Below are 17799 nucleotides of genomic sequence, written 5' to 3'. Positions count from 1 at the left end.
AGACTTGCCCGGTGCCCTACTTTACTTTCTTTTTGGTGCCAGGCCAAAACACATCTCTTTACCCGAGCTTTTAATTAGGGTTATCTTACCAGATTTTTAATGGTTTGCTTCTGTCTTATGCAGAGTTTTTATGTTATATCTAATGGCTTGTTTTTAATATTGCAACATGGTTTTAATTGTGAGCTGCCTGAAGCAGGACTCTGAAGAGGTTTCATAAAAATATATGAAATAAATAAATGATACGGAATGTTCTTTCTCAAAAAATATTTATTTTATTAAATTTAGATTCTACTCTCCCTGCAAATGGGTTCAGAGCAGATCACAAAATACAACAAATACAATAAAAATGGTAGAAAAAATTAAAACATCAATCAATAAAATAATCCATTGAAATAGTCATGCATATATTGCACAATCTGACTGGCATTAACAGATCTGTGGGGTAGGGTGACCAGCACTCATGATAGATTAATACTAAGTGTGAGTACCACTTTGCTTCTGTAATGTATTCAATGGTGCCATTCAGTCATTTTAGATTATGATCTAATGGGTGCCCCCTTTATTTGGCTTTGTATACTTCAAGTCTAAAGTTACAGTCCAATTTTGGGGGCCCTGCTAAGTCCATGAACCAGGACCTCAGACTTCTACCCTGAAGTCCATTCCTTATGGCACCTCTAAATCTATCATTCCGGCCTCCTAGTTCCTATTCCAGGCTGCTTACTTCCCAAACCACATGTGAATGACAGGAATATTTCTGAATGCCCTGAATTCCACAGCAATATGTGGAAAATGTCTGGATAGAAAGGTGTATGAGGTTTCTATTGTGAAGTATTGTAATTGTGAAGTATTTGTAATTGTGACAAACAGTGGTCTGAAACCATTACCTTCTCATAACAGTTAAATATAACATTGTTTGAAAGAACTTCTGTTCAGCACTCCTGCTTCTGCAGCCCCCAGCAGGATGGACGTTTGCCAAGCCTCTGGTGGGGTGCCGTAAATAGCAGACGGACCATGAGCAGGTTGGTGGTCAGATTGTGCAAATCTGCTGAAAAGTGACTGGAACACAATGCATTCTGAATAAATGCATTAAATGTTCACATATATCGTGCTTCCAAATGAATACATTTATGACTGGCTTCAAAAATATGTGCCTTAGTATCTGTTAATAATTGCTGAGTGAAATGACAGTGCCTGGGAGCTCTGGAGGCTCCTATTCTTTGCATATCTATACATTTTTATTCACAGCCCCCCCAACCCTGCACAGCAGATAGAATCACTATGTTCTTCCATGTTTAGTGCAGAAATACTGAATATATATGACATGAAATAGACCCTGGGGTGGTCCAGTTTTGAGCCAATTCTGGGCTGTTTTTCAGCCATGTGAAAATCCATTAGGGTCTTAAAATAGCCACAGTGTCCTGATAAAACACTGCACTGAAATCAGTGCTATTTCTGTTCACAGACAACAAAAGAAGCTACACTGAAACAAGGCTTTTAGTTCAGGTTGCCTTTGACATTTAGCTATGTTTCTGGAGCTCCTGTATAAACTCATACTGTCACACACACTAAGCCATTCCTCTAGGTGTGATGCTATAATGGCTTGTACCTATGAGCAGTTCCTTTCCAATCTGAATCTCACTTTTAATAAAAGGAGGAAAAATTGAGTCAGCTTACTAGCAAATTTTGGACACTTTTGAATGTCTACACAGTGTATAGGCTTAATATTTTACTCCTCTGAATAAAACAAGAACACCTACATGACTGATAAATCTTTACAATGGATGAATTCTTGAAAGAAGTAGAGATGTGTTATAGTTATTATTTCCAAGCCAGCTTCAGATATACAAAGCACTGAACTGATGAATCACATAATTTATAGAATTCTTTCAAGCATGTTGGAAATTACCTTTCAGGTTTTTTTTTTGTTGTAAATTTTCCCTGTATATCTAAGAGGTTGTCCCAGTACTGATAGGTAAATCCACATTATGGGACCAGCCAGAGCTACACTTTAGGTTTTTGTAAATTTAAGAGAGATTTGCAGAAAATCTTAGTTTTAAATAAAAGTTAACAGTGATATCTATGCATATAGTTTGCATGGCATTTTGTGTTGCTGTCATGGGTGACAGACAGAGGTGGCAGCAACCAGATGAAAGAAAAGGCAAGAAGGGGGGAGGGCCAGCTGGGAGCTGGAGCTAATAGAGATAGCCAGTAATGCTGGGGTGGGGAGAAGCTGGACAGCGAAGGACTGAACCAGAATGTGTGGGGATTGGGGGAGTAAGCTGGAGCTGGTGGCAAAGGGAGAAAGAGGAGGCAAATGGGGAATTTTCCTTCCCCACAAGTCCTTGAGGGTCCCTCTTGTAACCCTTATTGCCCAAGACACAAAATGATGCAAAAATGTACTGAAAGGTGTTCTGTAAGAAAGCTGAAACTTGTTAATATAACTATCTTCAATAGCAATCTGACGTCTTTTTTTCATTGCATTGTACATCATGCTCCAAGCATGTGCTATGCAAATATGCAAGAGATCCATCTACTTTTAAGGAATATAGTTGGTTTTTCCCTTGGACCAAAAATGCTGGAGGAAATCAAAGGGACTTGTGGGGGGTGGGGTGAACCTTCATGATATTCCCTTTTCTCACAGATCACAATTCTCAAAACAAAATACAACAGATAGATTGTCAGGAGGGGGTCAGTGACATGCTGAAAAGTCACTAATGCAATTAATTCAAGAATAAAGTTAAAAGCTAATGCAATTTGCACCAGTATTTTTTAGTGCATGAATTGGGAGATTTCATAATCTTGTTATATTTGACATTTGTTTGTTTTGCCCTGCTCAAGCATTACAAATGCCTTGTTTGGGCAGAAATAGCAAAACTCCATCTAAAATGTTAATCAATTATTCAAGCAGGTGTTTTACTTGCAAGGACTTTAAGGCTTAATTTTCTTAAATTAATTTCTTCATTTACACCCCACCTTTCTACCCAATTATTTGTATCTTTCCCTTTTCCTCTGTTTTATCCTCACAACAGCCCTCTATGGTAGGTTAGGATGAAGACCTATGACTGGCCCTGGGCAGAGAGGAGATTCAAACCTGGGTCTCCCAGATCCAAGTCCAGCACTCTATCCACTGTACCAGACTGGCTGTTCCTTTCAGTTAACAGAATCTCAAAACTGCAGGTGAGAGGAGGTAAACCCTGTCTCCTGTACTTTGCTTCTCTGTGTTCAGTTGCATCCAGCATTCCCACATAGGCCATCTAATGTTCTATATCAGAGTCTGGCTATGAGAAAATAAGCTTGAAATGGCAGGACGCAGTGAAGTAAAGCAGAGAAGGGAAGCAGGGTTAACTCTAGAAATGCTGTTGAATTTGGTAAGCTTCCTGGCCTGAACTGAATATCTTCATTTTGAGTTTGTACCTCCTTTTAGTGAACCCATGTCTCCAGAGACCTGTTCAAGGTAGCCCACAAATCAAAAACAAATACAATCTTTAAAAAAAAACAAGCATAATATTATCAATATTAAAACAAACCATAAAAGCCACAATGGTCAGTCTAAAATGATATGTATTAAACAGCCATTATCTAGAAATTGACCATAAAAACAACTTTTTAAATGGGAGACTTACATTAAAAGCCTAAATAAAGAGAAATATTTTGGCCTGGCCTATACTGCCTTATATGATTCTGGTAAATTTCTGTATGAGGAGGTGGGTTGACACTGGCAGTACAATGAGAAGGCTAATGATCCATAGCTGGTGGGTCACTGAGCAAAGGCATTACATGACCCTCTTTCTCAGAGATGAGGCCATCAGAGGTCACCCTCTATTCCTGAAAAGGCCTCCAATTGGGAGAGGAGGATGTTGAATCTTCACCCTTGTCTTCCTTCTCCCATCTTCTTCCTGCCCTTCTGTCTGAACTGTCTCCACAGAAAGAGGAATAGAGAGTTAGAGAGGGAAAGGCAAGAGGAAATGAGAGCCAGTTTGGTGTAGTGGTTAAGAGATATGGGACTATAATAATAATAATAATAATAATAATAATAATAATAATAATAATAATAATAATAATAATAATAATAATAATAATAATAATAATACATCAGGTAGTAGAAGAAGAAAAGAGACGCCTGAATGATTACATCAGTAGAAGTACAGAAAAATTACTTCAGATTGTGAAAACAGAGAACATATCAAAAACAACCGAAATAAAGGCTGAATACAAGAAGCCACAGTTTGAGAATAGATTAAATGGCTGGAAGAACAAACCCCTACATGGGCAACATCTAAAAAATATTGAAGGAAAAAGTGACAACAGCCTAACTTGGGCATGGTTGAAGATGGGTACAATCAAGAAAGAAACGGAAGGTCTGATCTTTGCAGCACAAGAACAAGCATTGCAAACGAATGTTATGAAAGCCAAAATTCAGAAAATCAGTGAAAATCCAAAATGTCGGCTTTGCCAGGAAAAAGATGAAACTCTGCCTCACCTTATCTCTGAATACAGCAAAATTGCACAGACGGTCTACAAAGCTAGACATGACAGGGTTGCAAAGCTGATTCATTGGCCATTGTGTAAAAAGTGTAACTTGCCAGTATCAAAGAATTAATGGGAACATCAGGTGAAAAAGGTGCTAGAAAATGAACAAGTCAAGATCTTGTGGGATTTCAAAATTCAAACTGATCGGCACCTTGAACACAATACACCAGACATAACAGTCATGGAAAATCAAAAAGTCTGGATAATCGACATTGCAATTCCTGGGGATGCCAGAATCGAAGAAAAAGAACAAGAAAAAATAATTAAATATAGAGATCGGGCAATAGAAACCACCCGACTGTGGAAGAAGAATGCAACAGTAGTCCCCATTGTCATCGGGGCACTTGGAACCATCTCGAAAAACTTTGCAATTTGTATGGAAAAACTGCAGCTTTCTGACATAACACATACAGAACTGCAAAAGATGGCACTATTTGGAACAGCGTACATATTACACCGATATCTGGTTGATACTTAGGTCTCTGGTGGAAACTTGTATCAGCTTAGCAAGACCAATCAATTAACATGTGACATCTGCTCATTATTTATTGTGTTTTGGATAACAACGACAACAACAACTGTGCTTATATACCACTCTTCTGGACAGATTAGTGCCTCACCCAGAGTGGTGAACAAGTCAGTGTTATTATTATCCACACAATACATCTGGGGAGCTGGGGTTGACAGGAGTAGCTTACCCAAGGCCACCTACTGAGCACATGGCAGTAGTGGAATTCGAACCACTACTGCTGAGTCGCAGCTGAACCACTTAAACACTGTGCTGCAGCTGCTCTCATCTGGAGAACTGGGTCTGATTCCCCACTCCTCTACTTGAAGCCAGCTGGGTGACATTGGGTCAGTCACAACTTCTTGGAGCTCTCTCAGCCCCACAAACTTCACAGGATGATTGTTGTGGGGATAATAATAACATATTTTGTAAACTGCTCTAAGTTGTCCTGAAGGGTGGTATATAAATCAAATGTTATCATTATTATTATTGTTATTGTTATATAACTACCTGTCAAGGTCCTGGTTCTAGGAGTTAATGCCTAGTAGCTGCACTGTCCTAGCTACCATGAGAAGTTGGCTGTTGCTGATTGTATATGTTATACTGAATTCCAGCCACCAAGGAAACCAAACACCAATGGAAGCCCCAGATTTGTACATTTCTGAAAATTCATTCATACAAATGCTAAGAAGCAACCCACTCCCAATATATTTATAGCTTTAGGAAATCTGCAAATAAAAGAGATTAAAAACATAACATGGCTAACTATGCACTATATATTATTGTGTGTGTGTGTGTGTGTGTATAGAGAGAGAAAGCATTATATATAAACACACACACACACACACACATATATATTGTATTATATATTATTGTAGTACTATATATAATGGTTATGAGCAGTGAAGCAGACTCACATGGTATCACCTGCAAGGTAGGCCTATGCAGCTGGATGGTAAAATATTGAAATGTTCTTTAATATAGATATACTCAATCCATTTTTAAATAAAATTAATGGCTTTCAGAAATTATCGTGAAAGGTTATTAATCATCCATGATTTACTGTCTGTCATTCTTGAGGTGCCCAAAGCTGCCCTATGCTTACTCTACCAGTGAGAATTCTAATTATGTGCAGTGCTGATATATTGACTGTCAGACTGGTTGTAGAACAGGGTGGCCAACCTCTGTGTGGGTCCTGGCGATGTTCTGGAATCACAGCTGATCTCCAGAGATTGGTTCCCCTGGGGGAAATGGCTGCTTTTGAGGGTGGACTCAATTGCATTATACACTACTGAAGCCTCCCCTGCCTCCCACCTTCCCAGGCGGGAGGCAGGAATTTCCTAATTCAGAGAGGGCAATCCTATTGCAGGATAAGCACGTTCTCTTTGCTATGCTTGGGAGGAACAGGACACAATTTCCAAAAGACACTGGTTGAAATTTTAGTTGAAATTTTAGTTAAGAGATCATTTTCCAATAGTTAGATGTACAAAAAATATTGATGTTAATATTTCCACTTGGTACAGACTAGAGATGGGCACAAATCATAAAAAAATGAACAAACAAGAAAAAAATGGTTCGTTGTATTTCACGAACCACAAACTGTCACAAACCTGCCCCAGTTTGCGAACCGGTTCATTTGGTTCAGGAAAATGTCACATCTGGGTCAGCAAATCATCACTTCCAGGGCAAAATCCACACTACCTATTTATTTCTGCGGCTTTTTCACAATTGGCACGCTATTCATGCAGATACTCACACGCTTTCCCATTCTGCGTGTTCCCTGCCATCATCGCGCCGCTATTGCGCCTTCTCTCCAAACCACGTGATATTTGTGAAAATCCGTTTTTTCCTCTTTTTTCCACACTGCATAAAGGTCGGTATATTGGTAAACCAACCGTAGTGAGCAGTGGTTTGCGCAGGAAGAAACAGTCACCGGAGTCAAGATATCGGTATACCGGATAATTGACCCTTAAAAAAAAAAACGGGAAGTGACGAGCGCCGTCAATTCTGATGGAGGAGGATGGAACCGCCCACTGACACTTTACTCAGTGGCGTGTGGAGAACTGATTGCGCCATGAAGATGCACCAGAAGGGTGGATGTGAGGATGCACAGCCTGGTAGCGGAATGATGGCGATTGCCACGACAGCGCAAGATAAGCGGAAGATGAGTGAGTGTGGATTTGCCCCAGGTCAGCAGAAGGTCACTTCCGGGCCAGCAGAAGGCCACTTCTGGGTCAGCGGAAGGTCTGCAGGAATTCCATCCCCTGTTGCCTAGGAAAGTGATAGCTTGATGCCAGGCTGTCTGCAGTGAGAAACCAAAAAACAAACCAAATGAACCAACTTAAAGTTCGTGGTGGTTCGTCAGAAATGGGCTCTGACAAACCACTGGTTTATGAACCACAAACTGGCCCAGTTCGTGCCGAAGTTTGGTTTGTATTTCGGTTCATGTGCATCTCTGAGCCAAAACACACGGGAAGAAATACCTAGATTCAGCACGTGTTCTCTTACCTCAAGGTGTGCTGGGATCTGTAGGCGTCCTGGAAGCTTAAAGTTTAGCATTTACAGAGCAGCAGGAAGGGAAATACAGGCGCCTGTATTTCCCTTCCCCTTCCTGCTGCTCTGTAAATGCAAAACGTTAAGCTGCCAAGACACCTACACTTCCCAACAAACCTTGAGGTAAGAGAACAAGTTTAGCATTTACAGAGCAGCAGGAAGGGGAAGGGAAATACAGGCACCTGTATTTCCCTTCCTACTGCTCTGTAAATGCTAAACTTTAAGCTTCCAGGATGCCTACAGATCCCGGCAAACCTTGAGGTAAGAGAACACATGTTGAATCTAGGTATTTCTTCTCGTGTGTTTTGGCTCTCTAGTACAGACTTCTGTTGAAGTTATGGATCCAGAGGTCTGTGTACCTGTGGATCACAGACACTTCCTATTTTCTCCTCCCTCAAGCTGTCTTTTCCAATTCCAGAAAAATATATTCCCCGGGTTGCAGGACTCTTGTGCACTAACAGTCATAGAGGTTGGTGGAGCTAAGCTGGAAAAGGAGATGAAATTTCCCTCCCTGTCTCTTCCATCAGCTCAGATCCTCTGTGGGAAGGGGCAGGAGTGGAATGGAGCTGGACTGTGGCTGGCATTTCAGCAGTAAGTTACTCAATAGCATGTTCCAGAGCATCCTTCTCTCCTGCAGTGTCAGTGATCCTCAGTTCCAAGACAGGGCGGTGGAGATGGCATTCAGGGGCAAAGCTTCAGCTCCATCAGGCAACAGCAGGATGATGGGAGAGATCACTTTTCTGAACAATAAAAGTCTCTTGGCTGCTGCTTTCTGCTTTCTGGAAATGGCAATGCCAAAATGAGGGCTTAACCAACCGATTTGCTCTGTTATAGGCATGGCTACAAGGAGAAAAGGAGGGAAAGGCAAGCCAACACAAGATCACCTACCTTCACTTCTTCACCTTGAATGGTGATGAGGCATGGAGCCTTGCACTTTCCAAAATAGTTAAACAAATAATTACTGATCAACAAATAATTCTACAAGCTTGCTCGACTGAAGTACCAAAACAGCAGTAACATATAATGTCTATACTTGGAACAACCTAAACAAGTTCACCAGGACTTTCAGAGCCAAACAAGATGTTACATATTTCAAAGAGTATTTTGCCTCTCAGCGACACAGCAGCTGTGGGTACTGTCTGTTTAAAAATAGAGACTGATTGTGCTGGGAACTGCAACATGGGGGAGGAGGGTCCCTTGTCTTCCCCTCCACTCCTTTGCTCCAGATGGGGGCTATATGTTCTGCAGTCATTACAGTGTTTTCCACATGGGCACTGGTTGAGTTGTTACATGTTGCTGTGCAGCTGTTGATGTAGCATGCTAGCAATATGACTTCCACATGGCAGGTTCCTCTTCTTTTCCCCTGCCCCAGTCTTTCCGTAGTGGCATGTCCTTCCCTGAGCCACCAGAAGGCTTTTTAAAGTGCCAGTTGACATACCATTACAGCTATCAGTCTACCCACAATGAAAGGGAATACAGACAATTTTTTTAAAAAAAGAAGTAGAAGAAAGCTGGGAATTTAGAGAAGCCGGTGGACAGGCCATTATAATGTTATAATGCTATAAGGATATGTCAATGATACAGCAATTGCCAATTGAGGAAAGAAAAGCCCTTTGGTTGCAGAAGAGAATGGCCACTGCATGGGAGCGAGAGAGACGATCTGTTCCCCATTTACATAGTTGCCCTTTGGATTTGTGTGTATTATTTTTAAGGCAGCATAGCAGGTTTCGGAAAGATCACAGGAAAGATAAGGAAACCCCAGGAGATATACAAAAGTACCATGATGCTATCTGGAATTGAAGCGAAACCTTGCTTCCCAATAGCATGCAAGAAATGATCTAAGTAAGAGAGAGGTCCTGATTAGAGATGGGCACGATCTGCGTTACGATAGAAAAAAACCCACGATAATGGCGATCACACGATTGTGACCCTGCAGATCATGATCATCCAGTGATCATTGCATTCGGTCTCGGATCGGGGATCCAGACACTCAGGCGCCAGCAATCTATTCTCCTGGCAACGGAGCCAGGGGAAAGCCTGAGCTCTGTTTGCCCTCCTTCTGTTGCCCTGGAAACTCGAATGGAAGTCCAGCTTTCCTTGATCAGCAGGGCTTCCTTCCAACCACAGAGCAGCAAAGCAGTCACAAGTTGGGAGAAGATACCCAGGGGAGGGATGGGGAAGGGGTGTTCTGTAGCCATGGGCACTCCAATCTCATCCCTGCAAACCCTGATAGGCAGCTCTGATGGCCTCCTGTGTTGCTGAATGGGACCTGAGGGGAGGTGGCTCGTCGCCGCCTCCCCGTGCCCGCCAGGCCCAGTGGCCACTGCCACCACCCACCTTCCCACATAGCTGGGAATAGCAGCGTGGCCCGCTTTGGCCTCCACAATCCACGATCCATGATCCACGGATCGTTAACGGGAGATGCTCGGTGTGGATCATTAATTCGGGATTGTCGTTGGCGCCAATCCATGATCAGCTGGATCGTTAATTTTTTTTGGATCGTGCCCATCTCTAGTCCTGATTGCTGCTGGGATTCACATTTTCAAAGCAGCACAGCTATAGCCAATACTCTGTGCCAGCAACCCTAGATGCAACTTGAAATTTGTTTTGCATGATCTAACCTAAGTTCACCCAATAAAAAGCCCCATCATCATACACCATTATTGATTTTCCCCCCATAATGAGCCAGGACAGTTGTTGGTGGCCCCAAAGACCAAGGAAAACAGACACAAGGACACGAGCAAAGTTGGATTGCGCTTAATTAAACCTCCTGTTTTCTGTTTCTATAATATTTCTGGAATTTACCTGTAGAAGATATTTTTTAAAAAAACCCTTCTTTTGAACATAAGTATGAAAGACACTCTGTATATATGATGTTATTTGAGACAGGTGTGGAAAAGACACAGTTTTCACATTAGTGAATACTTTTCATGTTAAAAGCCCAACATGTGAGTTATTTCATATCACTGCACCACTACCACCTAGGGTTGTAGTGGTGGGCTACAGAGAATCTTTGCCTCAGGGATCATGGCAGACCTGGTCCACATGGATCCCACAACCATGGGAGTCAGCTTTCCTGGGGTAATGGGACTGCTGAAGGTAGGAAGGTAGGAAAGAGCATCAGCATTTGTCACTGACAGCTTGCTGGATTCAATCCATGGTGTAAATTCTACATCTAAATCAATATACATATAGAACCCAAAATGTATATTTTTTTTAAATTCTCAACTGAAATAATTTTTATAATTTGCCTTATGTAATTTTGTCTATGTGGTCCTGTGTAATCCCAATCCTGATTAAACAAACATTTGATATTCATACTAAATGCCTCCCAGATCCTTCAGATAAGTACGAGCGCTGTAATTTGGGGTAAAATGTCCAAAATTTTTCCCACATCAAATTTTGGAGTTCTTTTGCTTTAATATTCAGATTATATGGACACTGTTACTAAGAGCAGAACTACAAGTGACAAAAGGCACAGATTGGACACTTGTCAGCTTCCCTCAAGTTTTGATGGGAAATGTAGGCAGCTTGGTGGAATGTTGGACAAGTGACCGTTGAAAAGTCCATTGGACAGCAGTCAGAGAGCCAAGCTGCAAGACTAGGATGCCTACATTTCCCATCAAAACTTGAGGGAAGCTGACAAGTGTCCAACCGGTGCCTTTTGTCACTTGTAGTTCTGCTCTCATATATTTTAGTTGGGAAGCAGAGGTACCTAAGAGGTCTGGATATTTAGTGGAATATGGTTGCTTGTGAAAACTATTAATGACCTTTTGGCCAGTAAACAACTTGAAAGATGAGGGTTGCTAATTAGCTGTGACCACACAACTCTGAATGGGTGGACAGAGAGAGATGGAACAAGGTGGGCAAAAATCTGTCCTTTCTGATTTGCTAGCTGCAGTCAGGAATGTCCATAGAATGCTGAAAGAAAACTATTTTAAGCGAAGCAACCTTTAAAGGGCCTACTTACACATTACATTTTCCTCAGGTATCTCCCTGAGTCAAACTGAGAGACATGTTTAGAAATTCTAGGCCTGGCAAACAGCACCCACTGAGGCCAGTTCAGATTGGAAAAGTAGCAGTGTAGAAAGTCTCAGTCCCCCTCTCTTCATATGCTGCAGTCCCAGTTCAAACTGGTTCCATGTGCATCTGAGAAGCATCAAATTTCAGAACATGTTTCTCCATGTGACCTGGGGACATTCCTGGGGAAAATGGCAATGTGCAGTTAGGCTCTTAGAGAGGTAAGTAGAAAAACCATTGACTATCCTGGATCCTTCCCTGCATTTGCATTGTGGTGTTATGGCATCAAAATTCATACATCTTGAGGTGCAGAAGGTACTTAAAGAATGTGGCATGCCTATGTCTAGTGTGAACGGCAGACATGGGAACTAACAGCTGAGGAAGACAACAGTGACAGGAGCCTCTAAGGAGCTGATGTTTCTTGCAGTGTTATGATACAATTGGAAGAAAAATATATTTGCAAGATGCCTTCACAGGGATTAGGGTTTCCACCCCAATTTTTTCCTTACACTGGAAGCTCAGGACTTGGAGTAGGAGAGAAAGTTTGAACATGCCATCAAAGAAGTCCTTACACATATTTCCCAGAAGTACCATCACAGCACTTCACTGTGTCAACCATTCTAGTTTAAATGTACTTTAGACACCAAAGAACAATTCCCTACTTAAAGTCATTCAACTGCACAGAGCTGTGAAACACTGTTGAAAGTTCTGAAGATAAATTTACAGTGTGATACACACTGAATTCCAAAACATAAATGATCCAATCATGACCCCATGTAGTCTGACTGCACAAATTTACTCATAGTTTTTTATTATAAAAATTATATTCAGGAAGGATTTACAGCTTGCCTTATGTGACAATCAGGGAGCTGGGTATTAAAGAAAATGTCTAATTTCCATTAAAGGACATTTTAGCATTCTAGATTTAGCAATCTAGCCTATATTAATGTGTCATATTACAAGAGGAAGAATATGAATAAATGATATTTGGAATTAACATGAAATGATTGCCAGATGTCACATTCTCAACTGAATGCTACTGTTCAACAGCACACACAGAGAATCCATGAAAAAGATCAGTATTAAGTAACAGCAAAAGGGGGGCAGGGACCTTTGTGATGTTTTTCAGAGAATGAATCTTCTTCTGCACTGTTTCTTTTGCTATTTTGCCATTGTTTTCAAGTAAAATAAAATATATAAAAGATCAAAGATGGTACTTTTCAGTTAGGGTTTGTATCAGACAGGCAGCAGAACAATAGCAAAGCAAGGGATAATTTATTTGCCATGTATAGATAAACAATTCAGACAAATAAAAAGGAGTCTACTAAAGGAGTCTAGTTATGCTAAAAATGCTTAATATCAGTTGGGGGGAATTTCCACACTTCTCATTTTATTCAAATATTTCCAGTACATACTATTTTGAACACCAATAGCTAAAGCAATGTTAAAATGAAAAGCTGCAGTTGGTAAAGAAAATCAGTACAGCAAACACTTGATGGTTAAGTGATGAAGATGAGTACTGGCCAAGTTCAGTTTTGGTATGTGTCCAGGTACTTCAGTAAAGCTACTTCAAGGAAATTAATTCTGTCTGTACTTTCTTCCTCCATCCCACCACCTAACCTCCCTTTCTCTTTCTGAATATCATCTGAAACTGTTTTAATGTGTTATGTTCCTGGTCGCACATGTTGAACATGGAATGTGTGCATGTAGATACCATAATGAGCAACAACACCACTTCCCCACATTAACCATCCTTAGAAATATTACCCCCTCTCAAAATTCCATAATTGCCTCTGCTAAGCTTTTAAGTTGAGGTGTCCTAGACAAATCTCCTACTTCAACATATTTTGTCACCAGATTCCATTCCCTTGATCTCATTTTGTCTGCCACTGTGGACAATCAGAATTCCCAATGGTCAGCCTGTCAGACTTCCCCCTTAATAGATTATCCCTCCTGATCTACCATAACCCCATCTTCATGCTGTTCCCACTGAATCTTCCATTGAAATACCATTTCAAAACTGTCCTATTGCCCTAATGCCCAAACTCGACTTTTCCAGCCATTCTCCCTGAAGGCCATTCATTAGATCAGACATCACAGACCAGGTGTCTCCCTGAGTCAGCCATCTGTGTGGGCTGGTATTGCACATTGGCTCATCTGTGGATCAGGATGTCCATGGTTTGAATGGCTCCTCTGTCCACAAGGTGGACTTAAGAAAGTCTCTCTTAAATCCTTGTGGAGTAGAGCATGACCTCAAGTCATAGCTGACTTATGGTGACCCCTGGTGGGATTTTCATGGCAAGAGACTAACATAAGTAGTTTGCCATTGCCTGTCTCCACAACCCTGGTCTTTGCTGGAGGTCTTCCATCCAATTACTAATCAAGGCCAACCCTGCTCAGCCTCTGAGGTCTCATGAGATCAGGCTCACCTGGGCCATCCAGGTCAGGGCTTCTCAAATCCTTAGCCTGTTCTTTATTATAGTGGCCTACTTTAGATAGTTATTGTAAGGATTATAAAACAATGTGTACGAAGTACTTTGAACTCTCCAAAGTGCTCAGTACATACTAAGTATTATCACTTCCCCTTCCTTTGTTCAGCTGACTATTTTTGCATTCTCATTTTTTGAATTTTTTCTAGATTTTTTAAAAAAGCTCACTTCCTCATATAAAAAACAGTTAATTTGATCCAAAGACCTTCTTCCACTAAAACTCTTTATGCAACAGAACAAGTTACCCTTTGTGCCATTTATTTATTTCTAAAGATGGCAAATAAACTCAGTCCTATTAATAAAGAGTCCCATAGCACCTTTAAGACTAATCAGCTTTATTGTAGCAAGGTGGTTAATCTTAAAGATGCTACTGGACTCTTTACTATTTTGCTACTACAGACTAAGACAGCTAACTCCTCTAGTCCTACTAATGGTAGCAAGCCATCAGAAAACATTTGCTGCTGCCTCAGCCTGCTACACAACAAACTTAGATTATGAGCAAGTAAGTCACCTTATCTCCACCTATTTCTCCCACTGAATTTTTTGCCAGAGGTATGTGGGTTCTCCCTCACACTAGAGGCCAACTATAACCTTTCTCTCTCAAATGTGGCCTTTCTGGCTGGCTGCCACGTACCTGATGACACATCTTTCCTCTGTCTACTGACTCATGTGTCCTGAAAAACTCTCTGCTCTTTCCTCCTCTTTTTTTTCTCCTTTATCTCTTCTCCACCAGTAAAATTAGCCAGCCACTTTTCTCCCTGTCATACCTTCTCACATCTAATTCCTGTACTTTGTGCTATACAGATCCTCTAGTTAGCTTTCTTAATTCTCTGGGATATTCCATTTTGTATCTCCTTGTAGTAACTTTGTACATTTGTTTTGAAAGCCATTTTCCCAAACCTTGAAAATATGGGTTGATTTAAAGTCTCCTGAACACATTTAAATCAAGGCTTCTTAAACTGTCAGTATGCATTTGAATCTTCAAGCAATTTTGGTTATACCCATACCTACTTAGTTTCTTGTGTTTATTTTGGAAGTATTATTTCTCTGGGCATCCTTCCTTCAAGGAAAATAAAATTGACTCCAGAGTGACATTTTTAAAAGTACAGGCAATAGAATTGCATTTTGTATGCTATTTTCCTCAATGCAAAGACTTAAAGGATGTAAGTAATTTCAGTCTTGTTCAGTTCACATAACAACCATAAATAGGACCTTAATGAACAGGCATGGATCTGTTTATTGCTAAGTGAAAATATCAAATATTCAGAAGCGTATTCCAAAGGGAAATGCATTCATATACAAGTGTTTGATTGCCCTGCAGCTCTCAGACACATCCAAGGAATCCTGGAAAACGTCTTTTGCTACTTGCAGTATATAATTAGCAATTAACTGTATAACAAAGAAGAGAATCAGGACTATAAACATGCAGACTGAAAACATGGAAGTGCTAATTTTAAAATAATCAGATACAGATGGATAATAATTTAGTCTGATATTGAACCTAATGTTGTCATTTCTCAGGCATCCTCGGCAGTGTATGCCCTTGTCAATCAAGGACACAGGTATCTCCTTACCTGGGATGGATGTCCACCAGCAGCACAAGGGTCTGCATAGTTATCACGTCAATCCTTTTACAGTGAAAGCGTGCCACCTTCAGCACTTTTAGATATGTGAAACACAAGACAATGAAGGAGAGGAGGAAGCTGAGGGAATGAAAGACCCCAGTGAAAATCATAAACTGTGTCCTGTCCTCCAGTCTCTTGTTGTACAGGGTGCAGGAAGCATAAAGATGATGGAAACCCACCCAAGAAAGAGAAGTTGCCACTATAGGAAAAGACACCGAATGCAACCACGTGTAGCTGAGTATGAGAGCAGCATCTTTGTAGCGCATCTTGGAATGGTAGTTCAGAGGAAACACCACTGCTATCCACCTGTCTATGCTGAGAGCTGCCATGCTGAGCATGGAGTTCGTGGTCAAGAAAGTCTCTAGAAAGCCCACGATATGGCAAAGCTGGTCTCCTCCTGGTGGATTCTTGTAAATGATCCCAGCCAGGGTCAAGGGCATGTTCAAAACAGTCATCAACAAGTTGCAGAAGGTCAGGTTGAGGATAAACAATCCCGGGACTTGCTTGCGGATATCTGTACTGTACAAAAAGCAGATCAGCACCAGCACGTTGGACAGCAACGACACAAGGATGAGCACCACAATTAAGAAAGCCAGGATCACTTCCCAAATGTTCATGGTGCCTCCATTCACAGGAGGAACATTTCCAAAACTGTTCCCAGCTGGCATCCAGAAAGCATGGTGTGAGGCACTCTCACACCCTCCTCCTCCTCCCCAGCCTGCTCACACTCCTGCATGCCCTCAGTATTTTTAGAAGAGCTGCAGTTTTTTCCCCCTGCTGCTGCTTCTTTCCACGTCAACGCTTTTTAGAGACATGCACAAAAGCACTGGGAATGCCCATCAAACTATGAGAAAGATTTTTTTAAAAAAATCACCAGGACTGAGCCACAATCTCCTTCTAAAGAAAGCAGCATATTCTGAGAAGCAGCTCTCCTGAGATCTCTAATTATTGGTCCTAAAGCTTCCCAGCAATTCAACCAGTGCATTTATGCTCTTTACCTCTCTTCCTCTCTGTCTCTCTCTCTCCCTCTTGCTCTCACTCTCTCTCCCCCTCCCACCTACACACTTCCAGGCTGACTCTAACCTGCTTTTATGATAACAGATAAATCCCCCATTAATGAATTAAAGCACGCTCACCGCTCATGATTTACTAACATGATTAGATCCGACTCTCCTTCCTCACTTTAATTGCACACACACCCCAGCTGACATTCCATTGAAATCAGGAAATCAAAAAATTGGACTACACTTCCTTAAAAAAATCCCAGCTTTTAACAGCTAATTTTCAAAGTACAGATTCCAGTACCCTTTTCTTACCCCACCCCCACTGCTCAAGTGCATCCTTAAAAAGAAAAGCTAATTTTATGTAGATTAATCTGGCTCCAGAAGGTGCCAAATACAATATATGTGTGTGTGCATGTTTGTTTGTGTGTGCGTGCTTTACTGATGCAGAGTTCCCATTCTTTCACACAACCCTTTTATTTATGAATTTCAAAGTTCTTTACTGAAAGATATGAAGCCTCTTTCACAAAAGGAAAACAAATGCCCAGAATGGTTGGATATAGTTCAGTCTCTCATCCCATCTATTCTACCACTAATTTTGCAGTAATGAAGCCTAACTTTGGTGATCTTGTTAAAACACCAATATTATCATGTGTTTAGTTTATTTGTGAAAATTAGCAATTTCATAAAAAATAGATTTTTCCCCCTCATAGCACTGTGGTATAAGAAATCGATATGGTATTCCAGGTAGGGACAGAATGAAGGAGGAGGTGAGAACAGGATGTTTCCAGGCAACTTAAAGGGAACAAAGGACATAGAGAGAATTTCTACCCCCCAGCCATTGAAAACCCTGCAGAAAGACACTTGTTGATTCAGAAACTCCAATAAATACCTCATTGACCACAACTTGTCCTACAAGCACAAAGGTTAGAATGTTGGTATTTTTTTATCATCAGAACCCAAACGTTACACTCAATTTCACAGCTTACTTGGATATCTATGCTGGTATACTACTTTCTTTAAGTCCCACCTTTCTTCATTATGGAAGCAAAGAGGCATACATGGGTGTTGAG

The 17799-nt window shown here is 41.0% G+C and overlaps 1 protein-coding gene across 1 annotated transcript in view; it reads right to left on the bottom strand.

Moving 5' to 3' along the window:
* Positions 1 to 16393, bottom strand: part of GPR26 (G protein-coupled receptor 26) — a 29025-nt gene extending 12632 nt beyond the window's left edge. Inside the window, exon 1 of the mRNA XM_054982104.1 lies at positions 15675 to 16393. Coding sequence (XP_054838079.1) covers positions 15675 to 16393 — 719 coding nt within the window. The remainder of the gene's footprint in view (positions 1 to 15674) is intronic.
* Between the last annotated feature and the right edge of the window lie 1406 nt (positions 16394 to 17799).

The sequence above is a fragment of the Eublepharis macularius genome, chromosome 6 (genome assembly GCF_028583425.1).
Source record: "Eublepharis macularius isolate TG4126 chromosome 6, MPM_Emac_v1.0, whole genome shotgun sequence".
Classification (NCBI taxonomy): domain Eukaryota; kingdom Metazoa; phylum Chordata; class Lepidosauria; order Squamata; family Eublepharidae; genus Eublepharis; species Eublepharis macularius.
The sequence above is the reverse complement of the archived record's forward strand: the minus strand, read 5'-3'. Positions and strand labels throughout refer to the sequence as shown.